The sequence below is a fragment of the Fistularia commersonii genome, chromosome 29 (genome assembly GCF_037954325.1).
Source record: "Fistularia commersonii isolate RoL2024-O1a breed Wild chromosome 29, RoL_Fcom_v1.0, whole genome shotgun sequence".
NCBI lineage: Eukaryota > Metazoa > Chordata > Actinopteri > Syngnathiformes > Fistulariidae > Fistularia > Fistularia commersonii.
In genome coordinates, this window is record NC_141312.1 from 2,011,722 (window position 1) to 2,025,368 (window position 13,647).

The following is a 13,647-nucleotide window of genomic DNA, read 5'->3' on the forward strand; positions in this document are numbered from 1 at the left end:
AGGTGAGTCATGACATGCCAGACGGGTATTTTGCCATCAGATGACCAAAGTAATAATATCACAACAATATCATAACAATAGCACTTTCAACTTGCAAAATACATATTTTATTGCCTGTTTATATACTGTATAGTTATTTTATTGCCTATCTGTATATTTTATATATATTGTCTATTTTGTACAGTTTTATATTTGTATTGTCCAGGACTACAGATGGAAATTAGCTATGAGTTACAATCTGGTACAAACATCTCTGCCTCTGTGCTTAATGTAATTGTACACTGTCCTAATAAACTTCTAAACAAACAAACAAACAAACACAAAAAGGAGTTTTGCCGGAGTAGAAAAAGAGCAGGCCAGAAGCAAAGCAGCACAAGATGCCATTTCATTAGTTAGATATCCACCCTGTGGTCGGCCAGCTGTACTGCACCTCTTCAGATGCTGGGAAGTTGCTGCTCTACATTTCCCCAAATATAACGTTTATTAAGACAAGCATGTTTATGATACTGACTGAGGCAAATAATAACATTAATGTCCGCATGCGTCACACCGCGTAATAAAATCTGCCGCGACGTATTAGTCAGACAAAGATCAACGAAGGCTGTCGCTCACGTGAAACAAAAAACAAAACACATATCTGACTCTTCCTTCGTGTAATTGTCTCGTGCCATTTTCTGAATAGAAGAAACAGGAGGGGGTGTCGACGGAAACGGGGATACCGCGGAGGGTTCTCTCTTCGGGACAAAAATATGAAAAGAAAGGAAAGACTTTTCTGAATGCATGTATGTCAGCAACGTGATCTTTATAATCTCTCTATTTAGGGAGGTAACACACAATGGAGAATGTTAGGACTGTGCGAGCGTTCCCGGGAATTACATTGAGGGCCTCGTGCTCTGGGGTTCACCGTTAATGTTCACATTCTGGGGGGAGGTGGAGGTGGAGGGGGGGGGGGGGGTCGCTGTTTAAGCCTGCTTTGTTACAGCTTTGGTCAACTACTGTTTGGTTAACGGCGAAACACAATGAGACGGCAAAGTTAAACTGGAGTCGAGCTTCCAAAACCGGTTCCCGACTCATTTTCTGCTCCTCACGTCTCTATTTGGACTGAAGTCAATTAACTCCGTGAGGCCTCACGTGCCTCCTGAGATGTTCAGCGACGGCGGTAGCCATTTAGAGGGTTTTTTTTGGGCCGCACTTTGTAGCCTCTTCTTCTTAGCAAAGATATTGTCCTTTCTTCCTACCACCCAACACACACGATGAGATTTCTCGGCACACACAGTCACACAGGCTTTTAGACACTCATTAGCCCCAACTAATACAATAAGTGTCACCTTCCATTACATGGTGGCGGGTTAGATATCAGGATTGGAAACCCACCAAATCTCCACACAAGGGGTGCTACCCCCTCATGCAAAGTATTGTCTTTCAGCCACAATGTGGAATTGTTTTCTCTTTGCTTTTTCAGCAGTGCCTAAAATATAAATATACACGGTTTAACTCAGAAGTATGTCCGTGCAGGAAAGTTTTCTTGCGAAGATCTCATCTTTGAGCGCCGGCGACTCGCATTCCTTCATTGTGCGCCGCTTCTTGTTAACTTTGGGTTTGTTTCAGCGGAGCAGCTGTTTAAGGAGACACCTCACCCCACCCTATTCAAGGCTGTTGTCTAGCATATGGGACAGCACATGCAGAGATGTTAAAAAAAAATGAAAGAAAAGAAAAAAAAAATCTTAATTAAGACTCTTAATTCTCCGTGCTGTCGCCTGACCGATATGTGCGCTCACGTGAAATGCTGACGAACACAGCATGAGGGAAGATGTTGTTTTGTTTTGTTTTTTTTTTCCTTGGCATTCAATTTCCTGGCGGGTTGCGAGGAAAATTTGTCTGAAACCCTCAAACAAAACATGCTTTGGATCAGTTATTTAATTCTTTTGTTGTTATTGTTTTGAGTTTATTGTCGGTAAAGAGATTTGGCTTTTTTTAAGCCGTTACAAAGATTCTCTCATACTGTGCTGTGATGAATTAGCATACATCAAGATTTAATTTATTAATATATATGTAGATCTATGTGATTTTATTCTATAGAGAACTGTATATATATAACTGAATTAATTTGTGCATTATTATATTTCATCACTGGCCGCAGTATACTTAATGGCATTGTTCAAGAACAGCGACCTTTATCCCAATTCATATACACTTATATGTAGGGTCATTTTTATTTCTTTATACAAACATATTAAGGTATATTTACAAACGTGTTCGTGTTTATGTATGTCTTTCTTTATGAATCAACTATCAGGTGAGGTTTTATTATTCCCAGCGTGATCTGCTTTTAAAATGACTCAGGGGTGTTACTTCCAGAGAAAATAAAAGCCCTTAAAAAGGCCAATTTCATTGACGCATCCCTTTATTCGCGATGAAAAACAAATACAAAAGGTGTAGATATAATATAAAACATTTTAAAAAATGCAATATCCGGAGAGTCGTTTCAGTCATATTATTCCGCGTTAAACTTCTTCAGTCCACAGCCGGTGGTTTGTTAACAGTTTAACATCTATGTTTTGAATAATGTGTCCTGTTTAAACAGAAAGACTGCCATTATGACGCGTGTACGTGACAGGTGTTTGCCGGCGTTAAGATGATGGCGGCTCTTGGTTTGGGTGCCCGTCGGTGCAGATGGCAAAGGGTCGCGTGGTCCTCCGCGTGCAACAGATGCCCTCTGGACGACGGGTAACAGATGAGTCGAAAATGAGCGTGACGTGCATTAAACAGGCAAAGCGCGGCAGCGCTGACATTTGACAAGATGATGGTTGTAGGCTATCATTATTGCCTCCACTTAAGCAAGCTGTAAATATTCAGTGCTGATGCATGTGAAAGCAAATGCCGTAATACAAATCTGCCTGAACAGATTTTCATTCAGGATTCAGGTGTTTGAATAGACCCGGAGCGGGAGACTGAATGCTTGCGGGAACCACGTCGAAGGTCTCAAGTTCAAGTATCAATCTAACGTTAAAATGGCTCCGTTGAAAACGTTTAATTCCAAGTGTCAGATCGTGTGAAATCTGCGAGGACCTTCGACCTCGGACCTTCGGCGCTGACAGATATGCCACCCGACGGAGAGTTAGGCATGAGCAGGAACATGCCAAGAAGGTGCTCTCGGCTCCCCTCCCTTCCTCACCCACCCTCCAGAACCATTTGGACCACAGGGAACGGGTTAATCACATTAGAGGCCCAGAAGAGAGATGGGAAGTAGACAGTACCGTGACAGCCGGGGTAGCACTGGCACGACTAATCCCGTTAGGCCGAGGAAAAAGGGGGACGCCATCGCGCCTACGAGGCTGAGAAAGAAAAAAACATTTTCCCAGGAATGAGTTCACCTGTATGGTAACACAGAGAAGTTGGCCTGTTGATGCCTATTAGAAGAAACAATCGCACTTGGCACGTACAAATGTTTTTTTTTTTTTCATGCTGGGCACCACGTTATTGTCAGGGCCTTTGGAAAAAAAAAATCGGAGGCAGACAGTGGCATCGCATGAGATTCTCTTTCAGTCCGCGGCAAAGCAGCTCCTTTCAACCCCATGCTATCTGTCTCCCAAACAGTGAGAAGATGGGGAGGGGTGCTGTAAGAAGGATAGAGCTTACTTCGTCTGCCATTGTAAGTGCACCCGAGTTCAACCTTAATGTAAACCTTTGCGGGCAGGATATGAATAGGATGCTCTCTATAAAAATATATCCTGCTGGGTAATCCGGCAGATGGCCGCAGCGGTGGACAGTACCAGCACGGCTGGCCGCGGCAGGGGTAACAGGGAACGTCCGATCGGCGGCCACTCTTCAGCCCTGGAGATGCGGAATCAAGATTCCTAACTCCCCTTAGCAACGCTGGGAAACAGAGCCGTCAGTTTGGATCCATCACGTTTCTACTTAATCGCGCCTACCATTTTTTTCCTCCCCGTTTGCTCTTTTTTTTTGGATCTTGCCCTTTGTTATGGGGATTAAGCCAAGTGGTAAAACAGTGATTTAATGATCTTTCCATGGCTACGCGCACCACTTAAACCATGAGACAAACAAGCCGAGGCATTCTAAGAGTCACCCCCTCTAAAGGGTGGCTGCTCAGGAACTGTGAGGCTTTTGATACGGCCTTAAGCTCCGGCTGATTATTTTTCCCACTGCCGTGTGACGTGCACCACTCCTCTATGGGAAAATTTAAGGTTCTGTGCTTTGTAAAGACCCATTGTTAACAAGACAAGGCTAAACCAGTTGGATCATTACTTTTTGATAGCTTTATGATGATAATATACTGCAAATGTTTATCACTTTTCACACCGGTGATAGTTCAAATAAAGTAACGTAACCAGAAAATATCATGTTTTACAGCGTTTGGTGTGAATCATTCTTATCTAGCGGCATGTTAAAAACTCCCATAAGCTAAGTGCTAAGTCTTTTATAAGTCAAGCCTATGTGTGCTTGATAAGCTAGCATAGCGTACCAACAGAAGTGGAGAAAAAAAAAACAGAAATCACATAATAATAATAATTACTGAATAATACAGTTGGCCTTTCATCCGCGGGGGAGGAGGTCGCCACAGCTAAGTGGCGGTCCTTAACATTCTCCGCATTGCTCACATACCTAATAAGAGGGATTGATCCAAAACAGAGCTGTGTATGAATGTGGCTTTTGTTGTGCAAGATCCATGCCACAACCATGTCAGATATAGATGTTATTATTAAATAATCAAACTGAGAAAAACACACACACTCTGACAAGAAGAGACCTCCTCCAATATTCATCCAAAAAAAAAAATAAAAAATTGGCAATTGCTTCAATACTGCTTTTTTTTCTAAAATCAAGTGATAAAACTGCAAATTAAATTAAATTTGAAAAATAGCAAATTAAACACTTGTGATGCTGGCAGAAACCAACAGATGGCACCAAATGAAAAGTGAGGGGGTAAATTTTCAAACGACAAGCTGACAAAAGGTCCAACAATGTTCTAGGTTTGTGAAAATCATGGGTGCAAACAAAGATTCAGTTTGATATATGACACAAATAAACAAACAGGACCCTTAAACAATACAATTTCTCTGTGTTTTCTCTTCATTCCTTTCACTGAAAAAAGGGGAGAAAAAGATAATTTTATTTCAACAAAAAAAAACAAGAGTTTTCTAAAATGATTGGATAAACTTAAATGCTCAATATTAAAGAGAAATCTACAATATGTGGAAGCTTGACAGTCTTCACATTAGCCGTAATGTCATGACGCAGTGGACGCGGCTTGACGACAAGAACGGCGTGCTCGGCTCTGTGTCGCATACAGCATGAAGTTACACGGTGCGTAAGAGTTGTGATTTTGAAATCAAATCTGCGGTTTAAATCAACATCTGTAAATCCTTCATCTACGTAAATTAACACGTTTAGATGAGAATATGTTTTTTTTTTTTTTTTTGCAAACACTCAGAGACTTTTTGCAGTTCTTTCTATAAAGATAAAGGTTTCTTTATTTAAAAGGCAAGCAGTACTAAATGTGAGCTAAGCTGTAAGCAATGTACGTACCACTAAATCCCTAACCTAACAAACCGCCAAGTATTCGTGACTGTGCATCTGCGTAAAAGCCCATAAGTAAAACAACATTCACTGACAGTCAATATGATTCCAGTGGACCGGCTCAGCTTTCGCGCTCCTGCTACTTCGTGGATTTTTTTGTCTTTTTTTTTTTTCTTCTGTAATTCAGTTCTCGCGATTAATCATTAGCAGGTTTTTTTTGCAGTATTTGAACAAATGTTTTTGTGTTGAAATAGCCATATTCTAGCATAAGAAGAAAGAAACAGTAAACTAAAATTCATTTTATTCAATAAAAAAAATACAAGATCTCCTTTGCTCAACAAAGATACCCACCATCGCGAACTCTCGCAAGAATTCAAATATACTGTACCATCCGACGAATAGAGCCGACATCAAAAGAGTTACGAAGCTCTCATGCGGCGTGCGGTGCCTCATCGGTATTCATCGCCATGACCACCGCACAGCAAATTCATCATCATTCAAGTTTCAGCGCAGCAAAGTCTTTTCAATTGTGAGGATATCAATGTTTTCTTGTACGTTACAATCAACCAAAAGTGTTTCGTGTCCTGTATAAGAGTGTGGAAAGCGTAACACAGTCGGCGATGGGTTGATAACAGTTTGCGGGAGGTTCGTAAAGGTTTGAGTCAAAATGATCACGTCTCTACTTTGCGAAATAACTTGTTTGCGAGATGTGTGTGTGTGTGTTCTAGGCATTGCCTGACCAGTATAGAGTAGGGCTCGAACGTCAAAATAGGAGGACCAATATTCAAGGAGCGGCGGCGTGCGCTTTTGTCAGTGTCAGCGAGTAATGGACGATAGAGGCGTTGGTGTCTGGGCTGCTGGGCAGTAAGTGGCTAAGCTGGTGGACGGCTGCATTGCATGAAACCAGCAGGGTCAATGACGGTGATAATGGGAGGGTAAGTACAGTATTGGGGTTAATGCTTCTGAGCTGGACAAGAGATTATGGCGCCATCAAAAAAATGGAAGACCCCTCAGTCACATACACCCCTGCGAGGTTGAACATGAATATAGCACATCCTGAGCGAAGGAGGGATTCACTAAAGTCGATTTAAAAAGCATTGACAAACAAAAGGTATGTTCAGATGTCAATATTTGTTGAAAGCAGCTTCGGGCCATGACATTAATCACATTTCCATCCGTTTCTTTGAAATTGAAATACAGTACAATCTAATGAAAAACATAAAAGATAATAAAGTACAAGAGCACATTGCTCTGCAATTTATTTTGCATTAGATATTATGTAGATTGTAAGTGCTCAAATGTGTTTCAAAATACAGCGGCGGACTGTATTTTATTTCTTTTTCTGCAAATTTAATCTGTAAATTTTCAGCCAATGTGTAGTGTGATGTAAGTCACAAATGCTTTTTTTTGTTTATTTTATTTGTACAAGTGCAGTTGTGTTTTTAATGGAAAATTAGTACATGGTCAAATAATAATAATAAGTATGTTAAATTAATTTTTAGTATGATTAATCAATTAGAATAATTAGTAATATTAGTAAATTAGTATGTGAAGAAGATCATTCATTAATTCAGAGCAAATATCATGAGAAAACTCCTCGAACAAAGTAGTCAGTGGCTTGTTTTACACATCAAAAATTACCTAAAAGTTAGGAGTACACCATCCAAAACATTACTTGAAGAAATTTGCAACAAGTTAACATGGAAATTCTCAATAGAATGCCTTAAAATGAGCAACTAAATTCCTTTAAAAGTCACAGAAGAAAATCTGAAATACTAAACTGCATCACTATTAATAAATATTGAAAAGAGGGCGTCCTCCTACATGCCAACATACAGCTCTGCCTTCTTCACCTTTCCTCATTATCGGAAGGCTCTTTGCCACGTCTGTCGGATATCTTTAAAGTTAACTTGCTTGGTTAAAATTCACGCTAATCACTCGTGGAAAAACAAGGATTTGACCTGGGTTTTGTGCGTGTGCGATCATCAGATTAGACAATGTCTGTGTAAAACAAGCCCCACTTCCGTTTGAGTATTACAGTTATAGTTTCTGGATGTGCTACTTATCAAGATTTAAGCCTCCATCTGGGTTACACCGCTCCCTCCCACAATCCAGATGATACCATCTGTGAGAAAGAGTGTGTGTGCATATGTGTGTGTGTGTGTGCGCACAAGAGCCTGCTGCTATCAAATCAAATGCTGAGTGTCTCATTTCACTATAAATCCAGGTCGATGTTAATAGATCAGCTGGGATTGGTAGGTTTTCGCCATTTATGTTGAGTGGATGATTTGGAGAAGAAAAAAAAAAAGAAAGAACTCGGTAACGAATACAGTTCAGATTATCTGGAGGAGAGTCCAATCACAAAAGGTGCACATGGAAGGAAGCTGCAGAACAGGAGAGCCATTTGCAAGGATTATCTCACAATTAAATGCACAGTTATCAATGCATGAGTACTTCCTTTTCAAATCATCTGCAAGAGGAGGATCCATCGAAGGTGCAAATTCAAGATTCAAAGTGTTTATTGTCAAGTGTGTAATCTGGAAACGTGTTTCCTCGTACAACGAAACTCTTACTTTGCCATCTGCAGTGCACCCAGATAAGTATTGATAAATAAATAATGATGCAACCCATGTAACAGTGCAGGAAAATGTAAACATACACAGAAATGTAAACAGTATTAGAAATATGAACAGTATTGGTCAGATGTGCAAGTGAACACACATGTGCAACTACAAGAAAGCTGCAGAACGGGAGAGCAATTGAGACAATTGTGCTTTAGTGATGACTTTAAAAGGCCCCTTTAACATGAAAACTATGTTCCTGTTTTATAACATTTATGTCAATATATACAATGCACGCTCTTTGTGTTTTGTTGTTGTCGGATGTTATCATAGCACCTCAACTTGTTCAGTTTTCTGAAGACTTTTCATCCTTCAAATCCTCACTGTGTTATAACTGGGATCAGGGAACTTACCATTTCCTGTCATATGATGCATTTTGTAATTATTTTCTGCTTGCGTGAGGTGTAAAGTCGTGTTTCGAGCCCTTATAGTCAACATTTCTTAGATAAATATCTGAAAAGTAGAAGCCTACCTGGGATGGTGCACTGGGTGCTGAACGGCCGGCGCGGCGGCGGCGGCTCGGATTGGGCGACTGGAGTAAATCCGCCGGCTAAATCCTCCCCCTTACACACACTCATGCTGTGATTTGGGCTGGAGATTTGTTTGCAGTGTGAACTCTGGCCTGTGCGGAGATGACTCCCGTCGCTGTCCGGCACACGGCTGCTGCAGGACATCCGAGAATTAGTTCAATTCGGCCGCCGGCGGCTCTGACTTCCACCCGCCGGGTGTGCTAATGCTAATCCGAATGCTAATGCGACGAGCTAGCTACTCAAGCTACGAGCGGCTTCGAGGTAGGAATGTGTTATACTTTTCAAACATTAAACTCGCTATCATTCAATTGTTAAGTACATATTTATTAACACATCAAAGTGACCAGCCGTATATTTGAATTTTGTCAAAGTACTAAGAGAAGAGGATAAGAGGTTACCTGTTAATTGTTTACCGATGCGCGGTGCATTGTGGGACATCTGATGTCAATTACGCTAATCAGGCTAATTTGGATGCTAATATGACAACAAAAACATGTCTCTTTTTGTTTGTTATCTTTAAGGTATTAAAAACAATACGTTTTAACTTATGCATAACCATGGTTTGTTATCATATATCAAACTATAATATTATTTAAGGTGACATTTTCATCATTTTAATTCAGTAATTAGTTTTGTGCAAAAAAAATCACATTTACAAGAGAGTAGCAAAGATTGCAATGTTTGCACCAAAATGTAAATAAAATGATAGATGTTGTAAATTGTTAATTTTTGTGTTTGCTTGCTTCTTCTCTACCTACAAATAGTACCATCCATTGCTTCATGTTAATGACCTGCACCAAAAAAGGGACGTTCAATGGTCCATGAAAGCACATTTAAAATGTTGAAGTCGAGGCAGAGTAGTGTTACATCATAGGCCATTAACTGTTGAAATGTCCTAAATACAGGCAGTTTATCCCTTTATGTTTATTCTTTGCACGTTTCTAGCCAGAGAACGTGTCTTTGATATGGTATGATTTTGTTAACATATTCTTTGAGCTGCAAAGAGACAGGAATACCTTTCACTTGCCTTACAGACCCCAGTATAAAGTGAGGTATAGTCAATAGACAAATGAGAGAATGGTATCTGAAAATGTATTATGTGTCATCATTTTCTCAATTAGGGACTCCTCGTCAGTTGTATTTCGATGAATCCAGGTTGTCATATCCAGTAAACGGTCTCCCTGCAGGTGCTGACGCTGAGATGTAAGACGGGATCATGCCTCTGGTCAAAAGAAACATCGAGCCTCGGCATCTGTGCCACAAAGCGGTACCCGAGGGAATCGGCAATGAACTGGAATGCGTGACCAACAACACGCTCTCTGCCATCATCCGCCAGTTGAGCAGTCTCAGTAAGATCATATTTCATTGTTTGAACTTGAAGAAATTGTTAGGAACCTGTCAGTGGAAGAGGTACTGTTTCAAATAAATAAAAAGTTATTGTAACTCCTTGTACAATATTTCGTAAGGGCAACAATAAAGAGTGTATAGGTAAAAAATTAAGCATATGAAACATATAAGAATGGGTGAATGCTTTGATTAAGAAAAAGAGTGTAGAAAAAGAAAAAATATGAATAGAATACAATAAGACATGATTATCAGTAGTGATAAAAATAACACATTGATGCAAGTTTTGAGTTTGCTTGACCATCAAGCATGTTTTTCCAGGATATTTCACTGCAAAAATGAGTTTTCATTTCTATTTAACCAGGATCAAAATCTATGGAATTCGTGCAATCTCTCAAACAAGAATTTAAGAATATAAATTGTTTGTTTTACTTTGTGGAATAATAGGTGGTTTCTAAAACCTAACAGGCATCTGTTGGTTCTTCAAACACAGGATCCCAACGGAGGAAATACAAGGCTTTAACAGTGTTTCTGCAATTGTTGTCTTCCAACAACTAATGCTAATACTGTCATTTCTAGACAAATAGATTAGCACAAGTCATGGCTTTGAGAAGGATTTAAGTGGCACCGAATCTGTAAATTCTCACATCTACCAGCAACCTCATGTAATGATGGAAACCTATTTCATAAAATGTTATAAACACCATTCTGTACACCTTTGTGCTCTTGCAACGTCCACAATGCAGTTGGTGCACTGAAAGCAAGTGACACAAGCGGGAGGGAGAGGAAAAACATAATGCAAAAGCCTATTTTAAGAACCAAATTTACTCACGGACATCTGGCCCGTAGATACTCTGATTAGTGTGTGTGTATGTGTGTGTGTGTATGTGTGTGTGTGTGTGTGTGTGTGTGTGTTTGGGATTTAGTGAAGTTATGGGAGCTTAGAGCTTACCGTGAAGCTTTGTAGCACAGGCAGATAAGACGGAGAGGAGGAGCGGGCAGAGACAGAAACAGCAGTCTATTGATAGCCTCCACTTTAAGTGGATCCCGCCGCTTGGCGTGTGTCATTCACGCCGTCATGTACGAGGGCAGACCACACGACCACGAATAATCCAGAAAAATGACGTGGACTGTAAAATGCACAAAGAATGGCTGTAATATAAATCTTCATTATCAGCACACAACAGATGATTGATGCCTATAACGCCTTGTGACACACTGATTCTCTAATTTGACAACTGTTTTTTTTTTTTTTATGTACTCTTGTTGCAGGTAAGCATGCAGAAAATGTATTTGGGGATCTTTTCAATGAAGCCAACACCTTCTATGTGCGCGCAAACTCTCTCCAAGACCGAATTGATCGCCTGGCCGTTAAAGTCACGCAGTTAGACTCGAGTGTGGAGGAGGGTCAGTCCGTTTTTTACATTGTTATTTTATGGTTCTCTTTTGTTTGATAGTAAAGTAAAAGATTTTGTCTTATGTTTTTGAAGTCTCTCTTCAGGACATAAACATGAGAAAGGCATTTAAAAGCTCGAGTGTCCAGGATCAGCAGGTTTTGTCCAAAGGGAGCACTCCCAGTTCTCTGGCTGAGATGTACTGCGGAAGCGACAGACCTCCACCTCTCAGCGACCTCACAGCTTATCGGTACTGCTTCTTGGGAAGTTTTTATCTTCTAGTACGTAACTGTCATTTGAAAAGGTCTTTTTGTTTTTTTTTCTATTCAAAGTGAGGACTCCACTGACGCAATGAAGTTCTACTCAGACCCGTCATACTTTTTTGACTTGTGGAAGGAAAAAATGCTTCAGGACACGGAAGAGAAGAGGAAAGAGAGGAGGAAACAGAGAGTGAGGACATATTCCTTCATCAAATATCTTATTCTGATTTAGTGGATAACCTACTCTGCCTGGATGCTTCCCAGGAACAGAGGCGACGTGTAGAAAACAGCACCATTCAGCGTGAAGTCAAGAAAGTGAGAAAGGCTCGAAACCGTCGCCACGAGTGGAACATAATGGCGTTCGATAAAGAACTTCGTCCCGATCACCGTCATCCACAGACGCTCCGTCGCGGAGCATCATCTGAGGGCTCGCTCTCCCCTGATGGCAGGTACGTGCATTCAAATACAGAATTGAACAGGAGGGGTTTCAGGTGGAGTCTCAAATCCACACATTCTGAAGAAACCGGCAAGTTCCATTGGAAGAATTGCAAAGCAGCCAGTAAGCAAAATAACCCTAAGATAATCACAAAAGTAGTATATATAATTCATCATGTTTACATACTGTTTACACCTGCCTGGAAAAAGAAACGATCTAGTGAAAAACAAGAAATGTTTGTCGCCGAGACAGATTGTCTGGTGATGGTTGTTCTAGTGGCTGCAACAGAAATACCCCGGTTGTGTAAAGATTATAACCCGATTTAAAAAAAAAAAATCAATCATATGGTTATTCAAAGGTGTTTGCATGAGATGCAGCTTTTCCTTGTTCATCCAGGCCTGACCTCCCAGACTACCCCGTCCCTCCAGCCCCGTCCCACTCTGCTTGCAACTTTGCCAAGGCTCACGCCTGCATGCCTGGAAAAACACTCCCTTCGACACCTGTGGAGCACGAGTACCACAGCATAGACCTGAACTACAAGAGAGTCACCTACTCCCCAATGGAGCCTCCAGGCAGCGACCAAATGACCACTTCAAGGCGCCCATCTGCGGATTACAAGTACGTCTGTTCGTCACCCAATCAGAGCTATAACTTAATGCTATGTCAGGGTTTATAACCATCTTGTTTTTTCCCGGTCAACCAGTTCCTTCCCCCCTCCCCCGACACCAGGCCCACCGATTCCATCAGCGCAGACGGCCTTCGGTTCACCTCTGGGTGCCGTCCCATCAGCACCCCATAATGGAGTTTTGCATGTCGGCCCGGGTCACCCTCTCCCCCCTGTACCTCCTCCGGGACCCCATAGGGTTCCTCCCCCGCCAGGACCGCCGCCTCCACCCTTGCCTCCCCCAGCTGCACCCTCTCACCCCGGTGGACACAGAGAAGGAGGGAGAGTGGAGCCGAAGCCAGTGAGGGACGCCAGAAGTGACCTCCTGTCTGCTATTCGCATGGGTAAGTGTTGGAATAAAAACAGACGGGATTGTCGTGCCAATGACCAGAAGTGTCCTGCATGTGACATCTCCGGTTCATTTCCTGTTAAAATCCACGCATTTCTGCAGATACCCATGCAAGAATATGACACGCGCAAAAATATTAATTTGCAGAATTCTATTCTGCCCAACCCTCCTCTGACCTTCATCATAGTCCTTCATCGAGTTCTATCACAATGAGAATTTGGACAAACCGCATGTTACACAGCTAAGAGTAGTGGAGCATAGCTGAAAAAATGATTCGCTAACAAACGATACCTTCATTTGTGCTCTTCAGGCATCCAACTGAAGAAAGTGCAGGAGCAGCAAGAGCAGCAGAGCAAGCGGGAGCCGGTGGGGAACGACGTGGCCACCATTCTGTCGCGGCGCATCGCGGTGGAGTACAGCGACTCCGAGGACGATTCTGAGTTGGAAGAAAACGAGTGGTCGGACTGACCTCGCTCACGCTGCCTGGAGCGACGAAATCTTTGGTCTTCTG

The 13,647-nt window shown here is 41.6% G+C and overlaps 1 protein-coding gene across 1 annotated transcript; it reads left to right on the forward strand.

Annotated features, from left to right (window-relative positions):
• The first annotated feature begins 8,768 nt into the window (after positions 1–8,768).
• On the forward strand, positions 8,769–13,647 carry wasf3a (WASP family member 3a). Its single transcript, XM_086177314.1, has 9 exons — positions 8,769–8,950; positions 9,877–10,038; positions 11,306–11,440; positions 11,524–11,677; positions 11,760–11,877; positions 11,952–12,136; positions 12,520–12,741; positions 12,827–13,131; positions 13,447–13,647. Exons 2-9 carry the CDS (start codon positions 9,906–9,908, stop codon positions 13,602–13,604), a joined length of 1,410 nt encoding a protein of 469 aa, XP_086033440.1. The 5' UTR covers positions 8,769–8,950; positions 9,877–9,905; the 3' UTR covers positions 13,605–13,647.